Source organism: Seriola lalandi, unplaced genomic scaffold (genome assembly GCF_002814215.2).
Source record: "Seriola lalandi dorsalis isolate HSWRI2012SDOR001 ecotype SW California unplaced genomic scaffold, Sedor1 jcf7180002054748, whole genome shotgun sequence".
NCBI lineage: Eukaryota > Metazoa > Chordata > Actinopteri > Carangiformes > Carangidae > Seriola > Seriola lalandi.
Window position 1 is genome coordinate 1,264,252 of NW_019525301.1, and position 24,981 is coordinate 1,289,232.

Consider the following 24,981-nt stretch of genomic DNA (forward strand, 5'->3'; position numbering starts at 1 on the left):
CCTCTATTGGACAGACTGCCATGACATTTTGTTCAGACATTAATGATCACCAGAGGATGAATTTACTTTTCATCGAGCGCCATCATAAGGTCAAAATTTGAATTTGTCCAATACATTGGTTTATGACCAAATACGGGCAAAATTAATTATATTCCCACAAGCCTCAGATTGTACTTTCTGTTTAGTGCTAATTAGCTAACAATAACATGCTAAGGCCCCTTTAAACTGTGTGAATTTGGACTATGTGAGATGAAATTTGACAACTGTGAGAGAGACATTGTAAAATCTTTTGTCTTCAGTCCAACACAATAATGTTCGATCGCACTCGGATACATGTCAATTTGAAGGTTTGGCAACCTGTAAAAAATTCAGAAATTTAGGACCAAATTCTCACAATGTGACTGCTGCCACGAAACACATTTACAAAGCAACCAAGTAGTGTATGACGTGAAATGATACAAAATACTTTGGCCAGCACAACATTTCTCAAGTGCCATTTTTAGATAGGTGTAGGGAAAAATGAAATACTCGCACACAATGATGTGAACAAGAGGTTTGCAGGACCTTGCAGAGCTGAAGACTGCTGCATTTTCCAAACATAAAGAGCTGTGCAGATGAATTAATATCCTTGTGCTGCACTCATCACGTAGCTTGGCATGACTAATATTATGACTAAGACTTTATTAAACTCATCTCACCCATGACTTGCAATGAACTTACACAATCTTGTTGTCATACAATCTAAAGGTGCCTTAAGACGGTGAGCAAGGCAGACATACAGTACGTGATAAAAATCAACATCTTATCTCTGTCATTGTGAGCAAGTTAGCACGCTGATATTAGCATGTTAGCTCAGAGCAACACAGTGTCTGAGTGCAGCCTCACAGAGCCACTGGCATGCCTGTAGACTCTCAGATTTGTTAGATAAAAAGGATTTTCTGGGATCACATGAGATTTATTCTGAACTCAGTCTGAAAAGATGGCGCTGATCAATGTCTTTGACAGTTTTGGGCTTTTGGTGGTTGAAGACAAAGGATAAATCATCTGATTAGTTGACCCGCAGCTCTTTTCGACACTGGAGAGGAGAAACAGTCATGAAAATTATTTTAGTTTTATACCAAGCTCTGGGAGGTATTTTTCCAAGCAAAACCCCTTTTGTCCATGTTGAATGGCAGCGACTGTGTGAAACAAATGTGATGTGTGATTCCTGACAGCCATATAGAAAAATAATGAGCAGCCATCTGTCAGTGATCACCAGCAGGTTGCTACAGATGTGCCACAGCACAGCATATGAATACAGCATTGAGAGCATTGTATTGTATGTGCCGAGCAATGTAGACAAGATTTTCCCTGCTATTGCAGTTTGTCCTTGGGAGACCTATGGAGAAATAAGTTGTATTTAAAAAAGCCGTGTCAGAGGAGCTTGTGATCTGCTGATGAAAGCGTTCTTCTTGGTTTGTTGATTTGAAAGGCGGGGGGGGGGGGGGTAAAGTTAGGAGTTGGATGATTTCTTTTTATAACGGTCACCACATTTTTTGTTCCAAATGACCTGAGAGATTGCTCCGAGGATTGGAGGGCTTCCTCAGCAACGTGGAATGAGATGCATAATGTTACAGCGATTTACCTTTAAATACATGCTATGAACCAAAGCCCTGTTAGATTTTGCAGATCCTTTTTAGAGGCGGCTTTTGACCTGCCAGAGACAAACCATTTCCTTTACAAGTTTGTGTTTGTCTTGAACCGACATGCCTCCGGATCCACACACGAGTCTCAGATTGAAGCACTCAGTTTGAAGGGTGAGGGTGAGGCACTGCTCTGGTAAATTTGTTTTTAAAATTCCCGGATCACTTCGCCTGTGGCTCTTCCATGCCCTACTCTATGCATTATTCAATCTCACATCACTCACCTTGTGTGAAAAACTATAGAGTGTATAGACACTCAAGGAGAATACATGCTTACACATTACAGTTTTAGACCACTGAAGCTGGGCGGGACTGTCCGCAGGGGGGTTGGAGGGGGGAGGGTGTTGAGCATTATTCATGAAGGGCTGCTGTTTGTGAGACGAAGACTGGTGAAACTGGCCATGTGAGGCGTGACAGTACATCTCGGAGAGGAGCAGGAAGTCATTTGGTAACCATTAGCTCGCGCTCTCTCCTGGTCGGCCATATGTTATTGTTGCACAGCTCCTCTGTGTGTTCCCACCGTAAACCTGTGTCAATAAGTCATCTGTTTGGCTACATTAGGTGTCTGGGGTCCTACACTTCCTTCCGTTCCTTTGCTGTAATAGTAGCACTGTGATTGTTGTTGCTGTTTAACAGCAGCGGTTCAACTACATGTTGCTTAAATAATAAAAGATTCATCCAGTTCTTGTTTATTTGAGCATAAAACAGTGCAGAGGATAATGAGACCTTATAAAGTTTTTCTTTTGTTTTTTTTCAACATTCAAATGCCACTTGGCTTAAATATAGATCTCATGTAGGTTGTTAGTTCAAACATCGATGTTGACATATTCGTGACTAATGTTGTCTTACAGTGGCAGGAGTCATCTCTTTCCTCTTTAAGTAAGGCACATTAGTAAATGGAAGTATTGTGACTATGTTCTACTGTTCTGTTGTAAAATGTCTCAGAGGGGGGGGGGGGGGGGGGGGGGTTAGTGTTCGGCTCAACAAAGCACATGAGGCCGCAGCAATGTTTCCCTATCTTTAGCCATGACAACAATCCTCCGCTGACCTTCACCAAGTAATGTTAGTTACCTAAACCAACCAGACCTGAAAGCAGAAGTCTGGTCTTTTAACAAGTATCGTGTGTGTATCATCCAAAGCCTGTATTTTTGATTGGTCTCAGTTTCTGCTGAGGCAGCAGATGGTCGGGTCATAGTTTGGTGTCAACAGCATGAATTCATGAACCCAACCTGCTTTGTGTCAACCGTCCAGGCTGGTGGTGGTGGAGTAATGCTTACCTGCCAACATTTAGACTTCAAAATAAAGATATATATATCTTTCCTGGATGATGGAGGGTGTCAGTGGGGGAGTGCAGCAGCTTGGGGTTCAAGTAAATGATAACATATATACATAATGAACACACAACAAGATTCATTTGAATTTTTAATAATTGTGAATTAATTAACATTTAGCATTAGATAAACATTAGATGACAGGTTTAGTTAAACTTGTAAACGTAACAACTATTAATTACTTCCACAGTTGAATGTCACACATGCTGCACACACCACTTGAATCGGGGCTTTGTGTTGCCAGACTGTGGTAACAGATGTGTTGAATTTGTATGTATGTGTGTGGATCAGAAAAAAACATAAAAAACATATGAATGAGGATTTATAATAATATATAATTTAAAATAAAGGTTGTGGGACATGAAAATTATGTCAGATTCCCGGGAACAACAAAAAAACAAGAGAGGGCCGAGAGATTACCTTGAAATACAAGAGACTGTTGGCAGGTATGGGAATGTTTTCTTGGCACACTTTGGGCCCCTTAATACCAATCAATCATGGTTTGAATGCTGCAGATTATCTGACATTCCCTTATGGCCACAATTTACCATCTTCTAACAGCTACTTCAAGCAGGATAATGCTCCATGTTTCAAAGCAAAAGTCGCCTCAAACTGGTTTCAGGAACATGACAGTGAGTGAACTTCAGTGACCTCTCCAGTCACCAGATCTGAATCCAGTAGAACACCTCCGGGATGTGGTAGAACAGGAGATTGGCAGCCTGAATGTGCAGCTGACAAATCTGCAGAAATGATGTGAATCAATCTTGTCAACATGGAGCAGAATCCAACATCTTGTGGAATCCATGCCACGAAGAACTGAGGCTGTTTTGTGAGCAAAGACAGGAACAAATAAGCCTGTGGCAGAGGGCCACAGACAAGCTAGGGAAGTCAGAAAGTATTGAGAGATGGTGTAACACCTAGTTTGTACTGGTTCTTTGTTGAGAGAGATATAGAACATCACTAATATCACTCACCATATCCTTTAACTTTGACCAGGATCTTTATCAAACCTTAAACAAGTAGGTTTAGTTACCTAAACATAACTAGAACTCATGGCTGACCAGGATGAGGACTGAAGTCTCGCTAACATCAGTGTCATGACTTAATCTATACAAACAGGTTCACAAATGGCTTTGCAAATATACGTACCATATCCTCTGAATTGTGTTTTGATCAAAAACTTCACTTCTTCTTTATGGACAGTTTGTTTGTTTTTTCAGTCATGACAGCCAGCAGGAATGGGTTTAACAGTAAAGATACGAACATGAATGCTACAGCCAGAGTCAGTGAGTAAATCATTAATACATGGTATGTTAAAGATTATTCAAATCGTTCAAATTACAAAAGAGTCTCCATGTCAGTGCATTAGATGGAGTTCATTAGCCAACTAAACTATCATTCGTGAATGATATTGCACCTGGAACACTAGTTTTGAACTTATTAACTTTCATGTATATTTAATTCATGACACGCATTGGTTTGACGTTTGATTAATCCACGGTCTGTTATTCATAAACACTATGACAAGTAGAGCACTTTTGAATTTTTCTGCATCTTAAGTACAAACTGAAACACGCCAACACCTCAGCAGGACTCCCTGAGATACCAGCCAGTCTGTCTGAGCGTGTTAGCACACTCTCTAACTTGTCTCTGATTGACCCTGCTAAATGAGTGGGTTACTACCCTCTCGTTTCAAGTGGCAGCAGGTAACAAGGCATTATACAAGATGGAAAGCAATCAAATCATGGTCAAAAGCCCGGTGTGTGGTGGTGTAACCAACCTTGGTTGTCCATATAATCTGTCACAAATGATGACAGAAGAGGGTAATAAGGGAGCATATTCCCACCGTCGTTGTCGCAGGGAATGTCTCGGGACAGTAGCACACCGCGAGGAGAAGAGTTCATGTTAGGAAAGAGGCAGATACACTGATCCTGCTGGAGAAATAAAAGGAAACAAAGTTTATATTATGTTTCCATGTTGCAGAGATGGAGGAGTAAATATTTTTGACTGTGGGTCCATGTAAGTATTTCCCTCTAGATCCTTCTGCTCTCTCCTACTTCCTTCTCCTCACATCATTTAGAGTAACCGTCTCACCATGAAAACCCCAGCAAAACAGTCCTGACACATTTCTTAAAGGTTTTTTCTTTTTCTTTTTTTTTCACCTTTTAAATTTTTCAGCTTTCCTATTTCCTCCCTGCTCTTGTTCTACAAGGTGTAGCTGGCCTTTAGAAACAGAGCAGCTAGACAGAGCAGTGGCAGACCCTTGAATACCTCCTGTGTGTTATTACCACGTTTTTACTGCGTCACCATCGCTCACCATTTAGCCCCAGCAATAGAGAACTGGGCCTTTCAGACACACTTTCATTGTGTATATGACAAAACCCAGCAGCTGATAGCATTCTGGCCTGATATCAGAAACGGTTAGATAAATCACATTGGAAGCGTATGGTGGTTGTGTGTGTGTGTGTGTGTGTGTGTGTGTGCGTGTCAGGGAGGAGTGGGAGGGGGCCAATACAATGAAGGTATCGAATTCACTCTGGATGAAGACTGCACTGCCGGCACTTTCAACATGAATCTATGCCTGTCCAGGGATCATTTGCCATGGTTAATTTAGTCTGTGTGCTCAGAGTGGCAATTTCAACCAAGTAATCACAGCACCCCCAAGAGGGAGATAGGTGTTGTACACTCTGAGAACAAAGCCTTTGCCTCTCATTTTCCCTCTCTCATATCCTTCCACCTTCCTCCTCCTCCTCCTCCACTGCTCACGCACAAGTGCAGATAAGGGACGCTTGCCTTATTCCCATGTGATGCTATTGTAATGCACTGCAGGCTTGAAAAGAGAGTAGTCACTGGAAGAAGTGCTCACTGCTGTTTACTGTTTTCCTGGCGGTGCGTTTTGGGAATTTCGGCCGATCGGGGGGGAGTCCCAGGCTGAAGGCTGAGCTGACAGTGACACATGGAGGCTTCTCTGGATGCAGGAGAGACACGTCTCCGAGTCCCCGCAGAGACAAGCTCAGGCTGAGACTAATACCAGTTATTGTAGCTGTGCACCCTACTTTGCTGTGTGCTCTGTCCCGTATATCCCTCTATTAACTGAGTCTGACATATCCATAAGGATGATGGAAGGGCTTGGCTTTTTCCAAAGCCATTTCCTGTACTGAATCATAACGCCTGGAAAAGAGGAGCAGAACAGTGTGTTTGATCAAAATGTTGGACAGATGTGAATGTGTGTGTTTCAGAGCCGACCATCATCACCACCCTGCCGTCCACGCTGGACGTCACTGTGGGGGAGAGTGTGGTCCTGCCCTGTCAAGTGAGCCACGACCCGTCTCTGGAGCTCAAGTTCACCTGGTTCTTCAACGAGCAGCTCATCCACTTCGGGAGCCACGGGGGATTTTTTGAAAAAGTGGGGGGTGTAAGTGCATAATCCCTCATCACATCTGCCAGTGTGCGAGGCTATCGGGCCTCCGATGTTTAAACCAGCTGCCCATGTGTGAGACCTGCACAGGTTTCACATTGACAAACAATCAGAGACGTGCACACAGTGGGGGGTGGTTAGAAAACACACTGTCTCAATGTCATGATAACATACTTAGGGACATTTTCACGGTGTAGAAGTTAGGCAATCTACTGTAAATTAATACAATTACTATTTGACAGTACATTTATATGACGCAATCAAAAATACACTTCTAAAATTTCATTAATACACACAGCACTGATAATAAACTGATACACATCTGTCGGCTCAGGTTATCTAACATGACGCATTAAAGTCCAGTGAGAAAAGGAAACGAGTAGCAGTGATACCATTAACTGAGACAACACAAAATTCGCCCCACAGGGAGTAAGAAATGAACTGTCTATGTCCCAAACCCACAACAGGTTGTATTGGTTCAAAGCACAGAAGCTCTCCCACAAGAAAAGTTAGCATTACAAAAAAATGAAAGTAACATGAAATTAAGAGCAATTAAGAGAAACTCCCTGATATAGTAACCTCATATGATTTTTACCATCAAAATATACTACACTAGATTTATGCCAAAGATGTTACATAAGTGCAAAAAGTGAATACAGGTAAAGCTTAATTCGTAAAAGACTGGATTTAGTATTGATAATAAGTATTACTCATCAGCTATACAGGAATAGGAGAAGACGCCTGCTTGTTTTTTTTCTCAAACAAGTTTACATAACATTCTCAGCAGCCGATCAAACTGAACACATGTCAAACTGATGACTTATCATTGATTAGAGAGCCTGAAATATGCTGTATTCATTAAAGGCCCCATCTTTTACACTTCCTGTATTCTATTTGAAGTGTTGATCCATAAGAAGATATATTTGTGGTTTTAAGAACCAAAAACAATCTCCACCAATCAGAAGAGAGAAGGCTCTGAGCCGCTCACTGTTTTCCGAGTGATCAAATAAAAATATAGCAGATTTCAGGTATAAACACTCTGAGAAAAACCAAATCCTGTAAGTCCAGGTGGGCCGTGCTGGGGGCATGGCTGGTGACGGCTGGTTTTAAGTCTCAGTTTCTGAATACAGGCTGTGTGCATTTCTCTGTGGACTGAGCACTTTGATACTTTCACAGTATTAATATAGAAACTAGACCTGCTTTATAATTAAACAACACTTGGAAATCTACCTATATACAATATGGGACCTTTAAACACTCATAAACACAAACTAACACTTTATGATAAGTGTGAACTGTCTTACCTTAAAACTTTCTTCCACTCCAGTTTCTTTTCAAAACTGCCGACCATCTTATTAAAAACGGGTGCTCCGACCAGATCGCTAGATACTACCACTAATTATTACACTCTGAGCTAATGAGGTTTCCTTCTGGGAATATTGGACAGTTTTCACGCATTACTTTTGCGATTCACGCAACACCCTTATACTGATCACCTCCATGAGTTCACAGTCATTACAGATTGTGTTCCTCTCACAGTGAAGTCACAGCTTTTACACCATGTTTGTCAGATGACCCGTATTACATAATAAGTAATTAAGAAACGAGCCTTATTGTCGTGTGTTGACGAATGCTCATTTTATTAGCACCACTGTGCCCTTTAGACATTGATTTATTTTTCAACCTCCCTTCAGAGATTTCATTGAATAAAGGTCAAGGGGTGACTGCGAAGATTCATTGGTCCATCAATATTATACTTCTTCTTCTTCTTTTAGCAGGGTCATAATAAATTCAGCCGCAGTGCAGAGGGAATGTTTGTATCAAGTGTATTATTTATGGCCAGAAAATTGCTGCCTGTGGTTTATTTTAAAATGAAATTTACATACACACCCTGCAACCAGTCTCAGTCAGCTGCCGTACACTTTAAAAGGTTTCGCAGTTTACACCTCAGCATGTGATGTGTGGGCTTGGTTTTTACCTAAGAAAAATTCAAGGCTCCTTCAAAAACTGCCGGCGTAAAGAAAAGAAAATACAGCGCTGAGGTGTCCTTCCTGTTTCTTTTATGATGTAGGTGCTTCTTGTACCAATCGTTTGCAGTCAGTCTCCTCTTCCTAATAAATTGCTGTGTATCTACACTTACATTGATTAAGCTCCCAGCCACTCCACAGAATTCTCACAGCCATTGTGCCACAGCTTTCCGCAATGTCCAATTTATTACCTAGAACCTGCTGTGCTCTGCTCTGATGAAATGATAATGTAAGAGTGGGAATTGCAATTAGAGATGGAATAAAAAGGCGCCTTAAAAGAAGTACCTATTAGACTGGCCATTAGACTGCTCTTACAGCTGAAACAGCTCTATACGATAATCAAAATTAAGCTATTCCAGTACATTTCTGTACTTATATTGACAAAATAAAAGCATGGTGCATGTGCCCAAGACAGAAAATGGAAGAAAAGGCTCCACGAGGAAATATAGATTTACTTTTCAAGATACACATACATGAAATTGAGCTTTGTGTTCAACTGGTTTTGTTCCCATGTGGCCCGGAAAATCAGTATTGCTCTTGAATTACATTAGCTGGAGTGTTTACCATGTTGTTTATAGACATCTGTGTGTGTGTGTGTGTGTGTATGTGTGTGCGTGTGTTGAATGACAGCAGCATTCGGCAGGAGACATTATGATTCGAAACATCCAGCTGAGGCATGCTGGGAAGTACACGTGCGCCGTGCAAACGAAGGTGGACAGCATTTCCATCGCTGTTGACTTGGTCGTCAGAGGTAAGCTACGTCCAATAGATAAGCTTCAGTTCAAAATAACCACATACATATTTCAGCTCACCGATGTTTAAGGTTGCACAGCAGTCAAATAATTTATCATTCATCGACTGCTGAAGACGACAGGAGCTTGTTAGTGATTAATGTTTACTGTGACTGGTGGTACCTCGCTAAGGAAGAAATAAAAGAGTAGAATGAAAAGGATGGCAAAAGAAATTTCTCTCTTCAAGGTTTAAAGCAAATTTTGTGTCTAATTAGACCGAATAGTTCCCAACGGTTTCACACTGAACTGACTTCAGTAGCCGCAGGTGCTAAAACCTCCACCGCTCTCTCCACCATCTTTCTATCTCTTCCTCATTTACATCCCCCCCCCATCCCCTCCCTCCTCCGTCTGTCTCTCTATCTTTCTCTTCCTCTTTCCTGCCCGGCTATGCCATCTATCAGGTCCCCCGGGGCCCCCCACCAGCATCCATGTAGAAGAAATCACTGATACCACAGCCTCTCTGTCCTGGAGGCCTGGTCCTGATAATCACAGTCCAATTACAGCATATACCATCCAGGCCAGGACACCATTTTCCCTCGGGTGGCAGGCTGTCACCACAGGTAAGCTCTCTCCAACCAGCTGCGGCCTCCTCCAATCACATGCAGGGTGTGGGGGGGGGTCACTCTTCATTCTGCCTTGCCTGTGAGAATATTGGAGATGTAATTTTTACCCCGGTGCAAAATGGTACGCAACTGTAGCATGACCACTGACCGCCATTTTATTGGACTCCTGGGGATCCTGAAACATGGATCCTGTCCAGATGATGAAGCTTGTTGCCAGGGCTGTAATTTGATAGTGTAGTTAAGTGATAGCACCAGTGTAATTTTTTCCCCATATCCTCTGTAATGGGGCCCTTAGCATTCATGCATGATTGGTATAATGTGCTTTTATCCCGTACTGTATACCCTGTTCTATTGATATTTTTGTGAATTAAGGACAGTTTGAGCTGAGATATTTTTACTGCTCTCATTGATTTACCATGTCAGCTTCATATATTTGAAACAGAACTACATTATGACCTTGTAGGTGCACAGAGCTCCTGTCTCAAAAGAAGAACGGATCGTTTTTGTCATTTTTAGTAAAATTACCAATATTTTTTTCCATATTTTTCATATTGCTATAACTCTAGTTAACTTGCACAATTTGGAATTAAATAATACCATTTCTTTTCATGTGATTCTTTTGCATCATGTTGTTGTTTTATGAGTTGTGCATTATGTGTCCTTGTGAGGGATTACACCTGTCCTATGTACTTGTGGTGGAGTCCTACCAGGCCTGTCAGCCTGGAGGACAGTCTGCTGATGCTAAGCTGACACACACACGCACACACACAAACAGAAAACACTCACAAAGAAGTTTCTGGATGCTGAAGAGGGGCACTGTGTGTTTTATGCCAGTTCCTGACGTGGTGGGGGGCCACCGGCTGACAGCTACAGTAATAGACCTGAGCCCTTGGGTGGAATATGAGTTTCGAGTCCTGGCAAGCAACACGATCGGGACTGGCGAGCCCAGCAAGCCATCCAAACAAGCAAGGACAAAGGGGACCTGTATGTACTGCATGAGCAGAAAAACATTTCCTTATGTATCACGTTTGTTTTTTCGATTCAATACAAACATTACATACTTACTTTCTTTTTCCTTTTTAACTAACAGTTGAACATCTTGGGAAATACGCTTGCTTATTTTCTTGCAGAGAGCGAGATGAGACCCTTGTAGTATCATGTTTTAACCCCTGTAGCATCAGACATGAGTCTGTCCATAAAACATGACACTACAGCCTCAATAGGTTAACTCGCATAAACACTGGAAAAAGGGGAACCAGCCTAGCTCTGTGCTAAGGTTACAAAATCCCCCTAACAGCAATAGTTACATGATTCTTAATCCATAAGTGTAAAAACAAGTTGCAAACAATTTCTAGCACATAGCTCCCTGTTGTTTTAACACTTAAGATTTGTATTACATGTTATATGACCTTTAGAGGTGCTGCTAGGTGGATTTTGTTATCTCTGGACATAGCCAGCTGTTTTGCCCCATTTTCCAGTGTTTATGGTAAACTAAGCTAACGGCCTCCTAGCTGTAGCCTCATATTTAGTTCACAGACATGAAAATGGCATCAATCTTTTCATCTAATTCTTGACAAAAAGGCAAACATTCCCAAAATGTAGAACAAGACCTCGGTTGTGCCATAAAATTTCAGTACTGCCCAAAATGCAGATTTGGTGTTGGTTTCTCTGCCACAAGAAACTAAAGTTCTACTCAATTTGAACCTTAAGAGAAAAATAAACATCTCTAATCCAGAGACTGCGGGATTCACCAAGGTTAGATCCTTTGTGTGTTTTGTTCCTTTGATATCTGTTGCTATAAAAAAGCATCACTGGGTGATCACATCTGCAAACATGACTCAGCTGCGAGACGTTTGCTGATATCTCACAGGATATCAGGATTTCTGGATGTTTAAGTTCAAACATGTCAAAACAAAGGGCCTCTCTGCCATACTGGAGTAGCAACTTGGAAAATGATTACATGTGCCTTCTCTGTGTCGTGTGAAGTCAACAGAGCTAAGCTGATCTGTCTTCTACCTCCAGCTCCGAAGGTCACACCAGCTAATGTGAGTGGAGGCGGTGGCAGTCGTTCAGAATTAGTCATCACATGGGAGGTAAGCAAGCTCACTCAGGACCCCTCACCCATGGAGGAGGGAGCCAGACGTCATTACTCTCTACGGATCTGGTCCTCTGTTTCATTAATAACAGCTGAACAGCTTAATATATGGCATTTCATTTTTAAGAACAGAGAGGCAATAACTGCTGCTGTCACCCTGGGGGAGAGAAAAATGCTTTTGAGGTTTCAATAAGATAATTAAACTCAATGGCTCCTTCAAAGTCCCAACTTTTTTTTCCGATTGTTTTTCTTTTCTTTCTCTCTTTTTCTTTCTTTATTCCTACAAAACCCCCGCATATCAGCCCAGCTCCAAAAGCTTATATTTATTCAGGCTGCTCAGAATCATCAGACACTGCTGTGAAGCGTTTCACAAAATCAGTGTTGATGTTTCAATATGCAAGGGTTCAATTAAATTCTAACTCCTGCCTAACAAAAGCCGCTATTTCGCCTCAAGTCTTGAAAATTCCCGAGGCATTTTCCTTTTGACATAATAGCAGGGATGGAGTGTTGCATTTTTAATTCTTACTTTTGTTGAAACAAAAAGGGGAATTGCATACTGGCCATTTGTATTTGCATAATAGCTGTAACTCACTAAGGTGAAAGAAGCACCAGGAAGCAGAATAAAAGCTTAAAGCTCATGATGATGAGAAGTCTTCTGTTAAAGGTCCATATTTCATACTTTTTCTGAAGTGTTGATCCAGAAGAAGATACAGTATATTTGTGGTTTTAACAACCAAAAACCATCTCAATATAGTTTCACATCTCCTCTCTCAAGCTTCTCTCTGGTGCTCTAGTAACAACAGGTCATTGAGCCAGTCAGAAGAGAAGAGGCTCTAATCCTCTTGTTGACTGTTTTCTGATTGATCGAATAAAAAGATAGCAGATTTCAGGTAAACACTCAGAGAAACCAAATGCTGGAAGGTGTCATGGTCTCAGCCTGGAGGCTCCAGGGTTTTGTTTTTTGGACTTTCTTGGTTTTTGGTTTTCTGGGTTTTGGGTTTCTGTTCTGGGTTTTGAGTGTTTCTGGTTTGGGTGTTTCTGGTGTCTAGTTTTGTCTTCCCTGTCTTGTGCTCTGTTTCCCCATGCGCTTCCTGTTTTATTTTGATAGTCATGTCGCCCCAGTGTCTGAGTTCTAGTTTTGCTTCCTTTGGTTAATTCCCTGATGTGTCCCACCTGTGTCTGCTTCCCCACCTGTTCTCCATCACTAATCAGTTCTGTTCCTTTAAGAAGCCCTTGTACTGTCTTGTCCTTGTGGGATCATTGTTTGTTTGTGGGTGATGAGAGTTGTTGTTTGTTTCGTCAGTGGCATCGTCCCATGTATGGATTCTGTTTTATTTGTTAATAAATTCCTTGACACTGGTTCCTCCTCCGCATTTGGGTCCACCCCTTACCCCTACTTACCTCAAACCGTGACAGAAGGTTGGATGGTGGGTCCAGGTGGGCAGGGCTTGGGGCATGGCTGAGAGCGGTGATTGCTTTGTTGTGACATCATAAGTTACAGAAGTCCTGACAGCTCATTTTAAGGATCAGTTTCTGAATACAGGCTGTGTGCATTTCTCTGTGGACTGAGGCTTTGATACTTTCACAGTATTAATATAGAACCTAGACCTGCTTTATAATCAAACAACACATGGACATCTACCTTTATACTATAAGAGACCTATAAGATTTTGGCCTGATGGTGGCATTAGAGGAAAAGTTTAGTTTAGTTTAGTTGATAAAATATAATACATAATAATATATTATATACATAAAAAAAGAATATAGTAATGTTATGCACCAACAATAAAATACAACAAATGTACCTCACATGCCACAATATACAAATGTGTGTAATTGGATTTGTCTCAAAAATCCAGCAGAGACACACACTTGTGAACAGAAATACATGATAAAATATGTACATATTTATATTGAAAATAGAAAGAATAATTAAATCATGGAAGAGTGCAGCTGGGTCTTCAATCACTAAATGTGCCGACTTTCATCAGTCTTTTTCTAAAGAAAGGAGCTTAATAAGGTCGATGGAATATGTAACAGCTCAAAATATATTTCAGTGTATAAGATATGCATAAACAAAACTGGAGTAAAGAGTTGGTGAACATTTATGAACCAAAATACTTTTTTGTTCCCAACACCAATTGATTTTGTTTTTTTACCACAAACTCAAAGTCTTTGTGTTGTCCTGCAGCCTGTTCCAGAGGAGCTGCAGAATGGGCCGGGTTTCGGCTACGTCGTGGCTTTTCGACCCCGCGGTGCCACAGGGTGGATGCAGGCTGCCGTGCCATCCGCCGAGACGTCCAGATACGTCTTTAAAAATGAGAGCATCCAGCCTTTCTCGCCTTTCCACGTGAAGGTCGGAGTTTACAACAACGAGGGGGAAGGGCCGTTTGGACCTGTTACTACTATCTACTCTGCTGAGGAAGGTGCGTATGATCTTATGTCTTACACAACATGTTATGGAATAGCTCTACAGGTTCAGCTAGTGTTAATGCATGAGTACAAGACTAGATGCATACAGGGCCAGAACAGAGGCTGCTGTGATTTTGCAGCCCAATCAGCACTTGCAGACGTCTTCCCCACACTTCCCTCCCTCTGCTGTTCAGATGAAAGAAATGACTTTGAAACAGTTTGGATGTTCTTACTTTGAGAGGGGTCATCAAAGCTCAGTGTTACTTCTAAAATCATTTAGAGTCTTTATACATTAACTCCAGAGCCTGGCCGAGCGCCCACCAGGGTTCGTGCCAAGAGCCTCTCTGCATCCGAGATTGAAGTTTCATGGAAAGCTCTGCCCTGGAATGCCAGCAAGAAGAGAGTGCTGGGCTATGAGGTGAGCTACACTGACATACCTTGTTTGTGTGTGCTTCCATTGGATGTGAATCTGTTTGTGTGTGTGTTTGTGTGTGCGCGTGTGTGTGTGTGTGTGTGTGTGTGTGTGTGTGTGTAAGCACGTGTCAACTAATGCTGTTGAATCTTGTTCTCTTCTATTATTGATGAGTTTTTCAGGCTCATGCACCTTGGGCATAGGAGATAATAGCTTGCTGCATGCATAATGGTCCAGCCTAGTCCCATGCCTGTGGGTTTAGTTGTGTTTCTCTTGTTGCTTACCTAAGTACTGTAACCACCCTGATTACTGATGCAATACTCTGAGGGATAGAGCATTTAGCTTCTAATCCACACAACAAAGCAGTTTCAGACAGTGGCTTTGCACTCACTTAGTTCTTGTCATTTTAATTCCGCTCATTATTGAAATCCAAGATTTGAACAAAAGCATTGTTTTCATCCTCGGATTGCATAAAGTGCCAGAATTATAAATTGTTGACCACTAAGAGTCAACAGAGGAGCAGGGCCTGAACAAACCATTCCTGTGAGGAAAGACAAATTATATTTGTGTTGTCAAGCATGCCAGCTATTTCAGCCCTGACAAGCAGGATGACAAAGAAAATCTGTTATCAGTGGAAGTTGATGGCAGGGGATTTTTGAGGATTCTGTTCTTCTTCTTTGTTTTCCTTTTTTTTTTTCATCTGCATATTTGACCTCCCTCTTTACTACACGACTTAAATCATGACACATCTGATGAGTACAGCTGAGGCACGTGCTGTGGCTCACAGCGAACAAAAGGCACGTGAGGTGACATGCTGCGAAGGCTTGTTTTCAGACCGGCTCACTTCTTCCATGCTACTGAGTTCACATCTCCCTGTTTGCAGTTTGCACTTCATTGACATGGTGTAACAGAAAGCTTTTAAGGTGTCCGTCATGTTTTCTGCGTTCACGTCTGTGGTTCTGCCCTGTTGCTTTCCAGCTGAGGTACTGGAGTAGAAGTGAAAGGGAAGACACAGCCAGCGTGCAAAGGACTGTGGGAAATCAAACATCTACTATTATCCATGGGGTGAAAGGCAGCACCACATATTACATCTCAGTGAGGGCGTATAACACTGCAGGGACAGGGCCTCCCAGCACCACTGTCAATGTTACCACCAAGAAACCACGTAATTATCACATCTAATTATGTAGTAGTCGCTCTCTGCCAACATTCAGCTTTTGTTTGAGGTGAATAATGTGTTTTCTCCTCTCAGCACCCAGTCAGCCACCAGTTAAAGTGATGTGGAACACATCAAACTCCAAGATTATACTGAACTGGGAGCAGGTCAAAGCCCTGGAGAATGAGTCAGAGGTCACCGGTTATAAAGTAAGCACCCAGTCACTCTGTGTTATAAGAAAATTGTGGTACCATGGCTCCTGCGCCTGACTCTTGACTTGACTTGCAACATTCGTTCTTCAGGTACTGTACAAGAAGAACCGACACAGCCGCCCCAATGTCATGGAAACCAACACCACCTCTGTGGAGCTCGCGCTGCCCACTGATGAGGATTATATTATCCAGATAAAGCCATTTGGAGAGGGAGGGGAAGGCAGCAGTAGCAGACAGATCACCATCCCAAGGATACCAGGTCAGTGGAGAGCTAGTTAGTGCCTCCCTCGTGGCTGAGCTGAATAATCCACTCCCCTGCTGCTGTCTTGCCAGAACAGATTAGCTATCATCATCTGTGAGGGAACAGGGAGAGTGGGAAAATAATGTGCTACATCAAACATTTGTGTAATTATGGCCACTATGTGACACCATAATGCAAGCCCTGCTTGAAAAGTTGAGCAATTTATTTAAAACACTTTGGAATTCTCATTCCACTGCTGAAGTATTAACTCAAATATTTCTTGAAATGAATGTTTTCAGCTCATGATTACTAAAGCAGGAGAGGTGGTTGATTGAAGAAATGAAATTCCAAAGTGATTTGAGGCTTCTTTTTTTTTTTTTTTTTTTGCTTTTTTTTTCTTAGAGATCAGACTAACAGCCTTGTTCTTTTCAATAACTTTTCAGGCCCCAACGCAGTTGGCTCAGCATCCAAGGTCTCAACTCTATCAGCACTCAGTACAATAGCACTGTCTTTCACAGCGCGGACATCTTTATGACAAACAGCTCTCAGCAGACATTGCATCTGATGCGGAGACAGCTCTACGGTGGAACGCAAACACAGCCCACTCTGGTGTAACTAGATCCATTCATTTAGATTTTAGAGGCAGAAGGAAGAAGCTGACAAAAAAAGCTGACAAAAAAAATAAAAAATATGCCATTGAGATATCAGGGAAGGAGTCCCCTTCAGCACCCAGGCTAAGAAAAGGAGATTGACCGATGTCGTGACTATGTTGTTACCAAAGCAGCTTTCATAAGAAAAAAAGTAAAGAGAAAAATGTCTTATATGCATCTTTTTGTATGACATGTTGAGCTTTTATAGATTTTGTTTTCTTAATAAATTGAAAGTCAGTCTGGGCTTATTGGGGTGAGAACAATTAGGTGCATGGCAAATAAAATCATCAAATTTTCCAGTCTGGAGGTTTAAGAATGTGATTTGACAGCGTACCTTTTGTCTTCTTAAATAGGTTAAGACTTGGGCTGTAAAAGACCAGAGAAGTTTCTTTTTCTTACAGTGGATGAATTATTATCTGTTACTCGTTGCATCTTCACATTTCTGTTTGTGCAATATTTCAACAATATTTCACACAAAAGACTGCATCGACATGTTGAGTGTTTTTCATTATTGGTCATCTGATGTCAAGAGAGGATTAGCATCGAAAATCATGTCTCTAGACACCACATGCTAATGCCTTATGATACTAGTAAAGTTTTAAAGGAGCTATTTGTAAGTTTTGCCAGTGTTAGCATTAACAACTGTTTTCTTAACAGGCTAGAAGTTGTTGTGAGTTCAGCATCAAACTTCATTCCTTGCTGAGAACCATCTCCAATGGTGGAAAGCAACGCTAATGTTAACTCTTGCCTTGCTTATATTTATATCACTTTTATTCCTCCACTGAAGTTAGCATGCCAACAAGCTTGCCCAGCGCCAACCAGACTGTGTCATCACTTTCCGAATCACTGTAGCGTCCAGTCTGCCCTGAGGAGGCAGCGCTCCTCTTGTTGTAAACGCAACAATGGCTGACGCTCTTAACAAGCGACCATCTGGTGGTAAAACTTACAAATAGCCCATTTAACATCTGTGAGCTAGGTGAAGTTAGCTAGCAAAAGTGGATTCAAGATGGATCAACCTAAGTTAGCTATAATGAGTTTTTTTTTTTTTTTTTTTTTTTAAGAAATGAATCTACAGAAAATGAAGAATAAAAAACTATCAACTTTGTTGGTTTCCTCCTCTGTCAGATATTGCTAATGCTAACTGCTAACTAATTACAAAAAGGTCAAAATAAGTCTAAATACTCACATATGATATACACTGAAAGAGTCCTCTGGCCCTTTGTAGCACAACTACAAAAGGAGACAAAATCCAGTCTTTGTGTAAACAGGCCTTTTAAAGTTCAGCTTAAGCTAACATGGGGCGTTATCTGTCTAGTTAACTAATTAAATTGCTATCTCCCAAAGTTCATTGTTTTTGTAGAAGGATTCGTAATGGTACAGGTAATTTTGTTATAAGGACATCAATAACAAACCCACAGACTACAACTCAAACAAAGATACTCCCTTGATTTGCTAACTGATGAATGCTAAAGCTTTGTATAAGCTCTTGCAAAGCTCTAGAATTCAATTTTCACATTAAGGAGGGCTGTTCATTACATTATAATAGGACTCAGAAGGAATCACTTCATAGCCAGTATGGACAGACTGATAACAGCGTCCGATAACTCTTTGATCAAACCTATGACACATGAGACTATCCGTTAACATTCTAGATGCTAATGCAGTAGCACACCGTTTTTTTGGTGCCGGTCCTCTCCGGTGAGTTGACAAAGAACTCCCAAAAAGTTGATGAAGTCCTTCAAGCCACTCATGAAATCATTACCGACCTTGTTACCAGAAAAAGCACCATGCAGTTGTTGGAGAGCATCTCCCCTGGGTTCCTCTACCTTGGGCATTGAACTGCACTGGTGACCGGACCCTCGTGGCTGTCTCATGCTCCTCATTCTTTCAGTTAGCCCTGTGTCTAGAGCTATTCTTTGCCTTCTGTGTGCCTCATCATATGTTCAAAATCCTCAGGTCCTTAAAGAGCCTTAACTTATCATATGTATATCAAAAACATTAGAAACATAGAAATATGAAGCAGCCGCGGTGATGTTTACATGCTGCTGTGTTGGTAGAAACTGTATGTGGTCAGGATCAAAGGTAAGGGGCCAGCATCCTTTGTGCAATGCTGAGGTTAGTTTGAATGGCATTCTGCTGTTTCGCATGGGATATTGGCAATATATGAGGCCTGGTGCATTTTTATAGGTGTGTATTCTTAATAAAAGACGATGCTGCTGATCTTTTCCTTTTTTCCATAGTCTCCTGATGCCATGTGGGACTGCTGTGCTGCAGGGGTACAGTGCAGTCTGTATGTAGCTTGTAAACCAGTTTAGTAGTTTGTAGTACTTTGAAGGGAAGTGTACTGTAGGCTACTGGGTCTTGCTCAGAATCATGCATCAAGAAACATGTAATATACTGTTTTGTACACTTCAAATCATTTATATAAAAGAACCTTTCTAAAGAGATGATTTACTTGGTTTTTATGTAATAACTGTTTCATACTGTAGCTAACTGTTGCTCAGCATGACTGTACTTTGTCCTACTTTGTCCATCTGCAAACCGCCCGAATGGCTTTAGGAACATGCAAGGTTCATACATCTGATAGGTTTGTGTATACCGTGTGTGTACCATTAAAACTGAACCATGATCAGCCCCGTGTCTATGCTTCTGTCTCAGTCAGCCCCACTGAGATGTACTGGGCCTACTGTCCATATATGCTCTACATGAGGGTTTCCTCTGTTGCTGTTTGTTGTTTATACTGTGTTAATAAAGATTATTGATTTATACAACAATGTCGAGCTCTGCCGGTCCATCCCTCAATACATAACTATGTCAGAAATGACGTAGGAGTCAAAATACACCTATACAAGTCAATGCATCAGCCATAAATGCTACATTTAGGAAGAATAGGAATGTTCAGTTTTGTTGACACTGTCAGAGAGGTATTGATTCAGCTATATGTTTATTATTGAAGTTGTGGTAAGTGGTAATTTATGGCTGAGCTGTTGTATTGGATTGCCTAAGATTTTACAGGTGTATATAATAAAGTTGAAAGAATATAATAGAATTGTATGGCATAATCACACAGCGGTAGCAATTTCCAACGGGTTCCAGTCATTTAAAATTGTATTTCCGTAATGTTGGGGGACTTGTGAAAGACAGACTAGAAAAATAATGGTTAAAATAGAAGCGGCAGAGTGCCCTTGTATGGTTCAAGCTCCATTAACATCCTACATTTCCCATGATTCAACTTAATACCAGTAGATCCTCCATGCTGGGAAAACACCCACATTTTAATCAAACTTCCCAGTATAGGCTTTCTGATAACCCTGGTGACATTACCATGACATCATCAGGGGTTATTGTCTCAGACATAACCATGCTCTTCTTCCAATGTATGGAAAACATCATACAGATGGTGTCACAGGTAGAGAAGTACTCAAAGTAGTAACTTTGTTTTCTTTTATAAGACATTACCCTTTTTTTTTATAACATATAAATGCTGAAAGTCCATCAAGGTTGTTGTTTATTGAAGCGTAAAGTAGTTTGATATTTTGAGTGAAATTACTGCTTTAGTGTGTTGTTTGCAGATAATGCACTAGGTGGCACTAAAAGCACACAAATACCTTGACTCTGCACCACAGTTGTATGTATAGAATTTTGCCACAAGATGGCAGTGCAACATCATCCTTCATTACCCTGATAACACAGAAGCCCTTTATTTCCTATGATGAATTATTGCTGTGTGAAAATGTTCGAGCCACAAACATTTTCTCAAGTCTCACTTCTTCATTACAGGTAACCATGCATAATGAAATCCCTCTCCCCTCTTTTCCGAATCAGAGACAGTGTTTGAATCATACTGAGACATTTATTTATGCATGTATGTTTTCCATTTAGACTGAATGCAAATACAGCAAATACACACCACCAAGCACTAGGGGAATGTATAGCAAAAGGCAGTGGAGAATTGAAGGTGGAGGCTAAACAGCAGAGCAGGTCGATGCTCTTCACAGAAAAAAATAAGCTCATATCCATAAATTGGTATTGTGCTGGTTTTCCGCATTAATGGGGCCAATAAATGTTTTTCATCTCATTGAGGACTAACAGTGCAGATCCAGAGAGGCTTCTTTTTTCAATGCGCTCTGTGTCACATTCTTTACAAGACAGTAATTCACTTTCAATACGTCTCCTCCTCACCTTGGACTGAGAGGAGAGGTCGTTTCTACATCTGCCTCATGGTGATTAACAGCACTTTCAGCTGAGCACTTAACTGTGACTCCCATAACCACGACTCCAAACATAAGGCACCCACTCGTGACATTTCTATTGCTCTGCTGTCCTTCGGATTTTACTTACTGCTTCATTCCTTCAACCTAAAAACACACATCTCTGCTCCTGTCAATTTCTACATAGTTTACAGGATAATACACAGTAGTTTGGATATTAATATATAAATACAGCCCGCCCCCCATCCTTCAACTCACCACCTTGCCCACATTGCACAACTTCTCTCCTGATGCCTACAGTCGATTCTTCTTCCATCAGTAGTGTGTCCAGTACTACAGCAAAGCCAGGCCATTTTTCCCCAACAGTTTACAGTATATGTGCTGCTATCATGGCGAGCAAGTGCCTTCACAACAGTCCAGTGTCATTTGACCAGATAAAATAAAATAGAGCAAAATAGAATATACAAATCATCATCAGATTGGGAATTTCTTTTCCACAGACACATCAACAGCAGGTTGACAGTTTCAAGTCAGGGGATGGGGGGATTAGACGACGAGGGCGACAAAGCCATGGTCACAAGTGTCAGAAAAGCTCCTTTGAGTATCACTAACTGTGTTATAGGTTTTGGTTACGCTTCAGTACGCATGACAGTTCACAGTTTTCTCCCTTTAGAGGACAGAGGATAGGAATAATGGCTGCTTATTGCAAATCTCACAAGCAGTGCACTTGACTGCTTCGGTTAACAGTAGCACAAAGTTAACAATGACGACAACACGGCTAACATGGGTCAGGCTCCATCAGAGGGATTTGTATGTATAGGTGATGCATAGTATAGTATTAAAGGTCATCCAGGATATATGTTCTGTGGATAATCATGTATGTCACACTTGTATGAGTCTCGGCTTTGTCTGCAAGGGGAACAGGGAGGAAAAACACAGGCCTCACACTCACCACTCCTATAAATTACAATTACAAACTCATACACCATAACTTAAAAGAGTTAATTCAACAGAAAACAACAAAAAAATACCCATGTTAATCTTGTGGTTTTGAACTTTTCAGGCAGTGTTTGTGAACATGCACATTGAATCAAAACTGGAAAATCTATTTTTTTAACATTGCTTGTTGAAGTTGCAGTTTCAAGTTGCTATTGGTCCATATTTTTATATTATGACTACATTTAAAGTCTTACTTTGAAGCTGCAATAATTATTTTTATATCAACAATGGTTTAAAATCTTTATATGTAATGTGAAAGTAGTAACAACCGCATAGAGAAAGACAGTATCACCCAACTCTGTGGTTTCCCTCAGCTCTGTGAAGCACTTTAGCCTCTTGAGCTACATGCTAGCTGCTAAGCACCAAACTGCAGACACACTTAGCAGTTAGAGAAGGATGTGACAGCTTAAGAGTCAAATATTTCCCTCAAGAGGCCAAAACAGAGCTAAAAGGCAGTGAATATTTGACTTACATTCACCAGGTGGCCAGAAATATGACTCCAAATGGATGCTAATTCTGCTCTGCATCTGCTGGATGTTTTAATAGACAGCTGTTTGCTAGCAGGTGACGATGTGTTTACAACTTGTTGCAGTGCCTACAAGTGGCCAAAAACATTAATCGAAGCAGGTTCAAGGAATTGATATGATGCTGATATTGATTATTGACAGGGACATTTGTGAGTTTTGCTATTGCTACATAGTCAGTGTTAGCATTAACAGCTGTTTATTCTCAGTCTTGCCAAGAGCTTCAGCCATCATTGCATTTACAATACAAGAGGTTATAATACACCTTCTGAGCAGCGCTATTTCTTCAGGACAGACTGGAAGCTACAGTGACTCGGTATTGGAAAGTGACAAGACAGTCCAGCCGGTCTTGGGCTAGCTGCTTAGCATGCTGACTTCAGTAGAGGATAAAGAAATAGAAGCAAAGTATTAACATTATGATTGGTGTTGCTTTCCACCTCTGGAGACAGCTCTTGGTGAATAAAGAAATGAAGTTTGATACTGAACACTCAACATTTCTTCTAGACTAGTAAGTAAACAGCTGCTAATGCTAATGTTGGCTATGTAGCAATACCAAAATTTACAAATAGCTCCTTTAAGATTTTGAATATGGAATGAATAGCAAACTGATTCGAGATACTTCAGGCACAGCAAAAAGTCAAATAGCTAGTCCCATCACAACAAACTAACTACATTTAAGTGATATCTTTTTAAATAACTTTGTTTGATGCCGTAGTTCACTTGAGTTCTTGCAAAATAAAAAAATGAGTCCTTTTTAAAGGAGGCCTGGATATTAAAGAGCGATGTCAGCATGTTCACACACATGAGGACTGAGACTTCCAAAAACACAAGAACAACATAAACCCTGTTTCATGGTGGACATCAGTAAAATCAAGTAAGAAAACGGTAAAAACATATCGTCACATTTCTGAAACTTATTAGATAAAACATTATTCATATTAAAATTTCTCTACAAATCTTATAACTGTGCCCAAAAACATGTGACCAGCATTTCTTTACGTTGATGGAGAGTTGATGCCAAAATAAAAACAGTAACAGTGAAGAGGAGAGAAATGGGACGAGGACAATGATGTCTGTTTTTGTTGGAGACTGTGACCAAAGCAGCGTCTCAGCTGTCCTCTGAACTGTCCTCATATTCCTCAAGTAGAGTCCGTCAACATTAGTATGTGTCCACTACTCACTGTCTCAGGGTTTTTACAGTTTCTCCGTAGGTGCTCGTTCCCATCATATCAGAGCTTCTTATGGATTTCAAATGGGGAAGTGTCCGCATACTTTTTTTTTCATTCCCTCGGCTATTTTCTTTAATTGAATCATGCAGATTATAATCATCTGATATTATACACATTTCATAAACAAGCAAACACTGGACATAAATTAGATTCTCTATAGATAAAAATGTAAAAAGCTAATAAGACAGCTGTTGATTATACTGAAGTTGTCACAGCCAAGAGGTGGCAATAACAAGCACAGAGGCTGCCACTTTTTGCCACTTGGCACCAACCTCCCCACCCCACCCCCCATCACCAGCATTGTCCCCATACTTTGACTCAGCTGTCCTCTTCTCTTATATACTCATTTCATATGTGACAGTAGCACAGGGAAGATATTTGTGACCTTAAAATAGAAAGAAGATTGTTTTTGAGGGGAAGGTGTTGGGGCTGTGGAGTTTAGGGTTAAAAAGTCAATGATTGAAATGATCCTGAGGGTTCAAAAATGCGTTAGATTAAATAAGATGCAAGCAAAGTTTAAGACGAATGACTCTAACAGAAGTGAATTCAAATAGGAACAGCTGTGACTGGGGTTCTCTTTCAACCTCGCATCACTCAGAGCGGTAAATTATCCAATAGGAGACTCTTCGCTTCCTGTTCCGTGAGGAGGTGGAGGGCTGGGATGGGCCGGGGGAGGACGGGAGGCCTGGTCACAGTTGGTTTGTCTAAAGGGACAGGAGTGAAGGTCTACTGACTGCTTCATGGAGCGCAGTCTGGTCTCGTGTTGGTGTGTACACAGTGGGGTAGAGAGTCCTCTTGGTGGCGTACTGCAGGGTGGGGCAGGAGACACACAGCTGGAGGGATCGTCTCGTGTCTCCCCGTCTCAGGAGCCGCCATGACCAATCAGGACTGCAACAGGACGACAAACACTTTTGTCGTCACACATCACATCAACATGGACGCATGATGAGATAATAGATCCCTGAGCACAAACACAAAAGTCTCTTCATTGTCTTTTTTTTTATCTCTGTGCAGTCATTTTCTATCTA

General features: G+C 41.2%; 2 protein-coding genes across 3 annotated transcripts in view; one reads left to right on the forward strand and one right to left on the reverse strand.

Annotated features, from left to right (window-relative positions):
- Nucleotides 1–19,764, forward strand: part of cntn4 (contactin 4) — a 159,879-nt gene extending 140,115 nt beyond the window's left edge. The window contains exons 13-23 of one of the 2 annotated variants that reach the window (XM_023424797.2): nucleotides 6,253–6,428; nucleotides 9,089–9,209; nucleotides 9,651–9,809; nucleotides 10,647–10,796; nucleotides 11,835–11,905; nucleotides 14,099–14,333; nucleotides 14,622–14,737; nucleotides 15,710–15,896; nucleotides 15,984–16,096; nucleotides 16,190–16,358; nucleotides 16,784–19,764. In XM_023424797.2, coding sequence (XP_023280565.1) covers nucleotides 6,253–6,428; nucleotides 9,089–9,209; nucleotides 9,651–9,809; nucleotides 10,647–10,796; nucleotides 11,835–11,905; nucleotides 14,099–14,333; nucleotides 14,622–14,737; nucleotides 15,710–15,896; nucleotides 15,984–16,096; nucleotides 16,190–16,358; nucleotides 16,784–16,875 — 1,589 coding nt within the window. In that variant the 3' untranslated portion in view covers nucleotides 16,876–19,764. The remainder of the gene's footprint in view (nucleotides 1–6,252; nucleotides 6,429–9,088; nucleotides 9,210–9,650; nucleotides 9,810–10,646; nucleotides 10,797–11,834; nucleotides 11,906–14,098; nucleotides 14,334–14,621; nucleotides 14,738–15,709; nucleotides 15,897–15,983; nucleotides 16,097–16,189; nucleotides 16,359–16,783) is intronic. The other variant, XM_023424798.2, reaches the window with a different exon arrangement.
- Nucleotides 19,765–20,823: 1,059 nt separating this feature from the next.
- Nucleotides 20,824–24,981, reverse strand: part of LOC111668613 (uncharacterized) — an 88,831-nt gene continuing 84,673 nt past the window's right edge. The window contains exon 24 of the mRNA XM_023424693.2: nucleotides 20,824–24,841. Within this exon, the coding sequence (XP_023280461.1) occupies nucleotides 24,836–24,841 (6 nt within the window). The 3' untranslated portion in view covers nucleotides 20,824–24,835. The remainder of the gene's footprint in view (nucleotides 24,842–24,981) is intronic.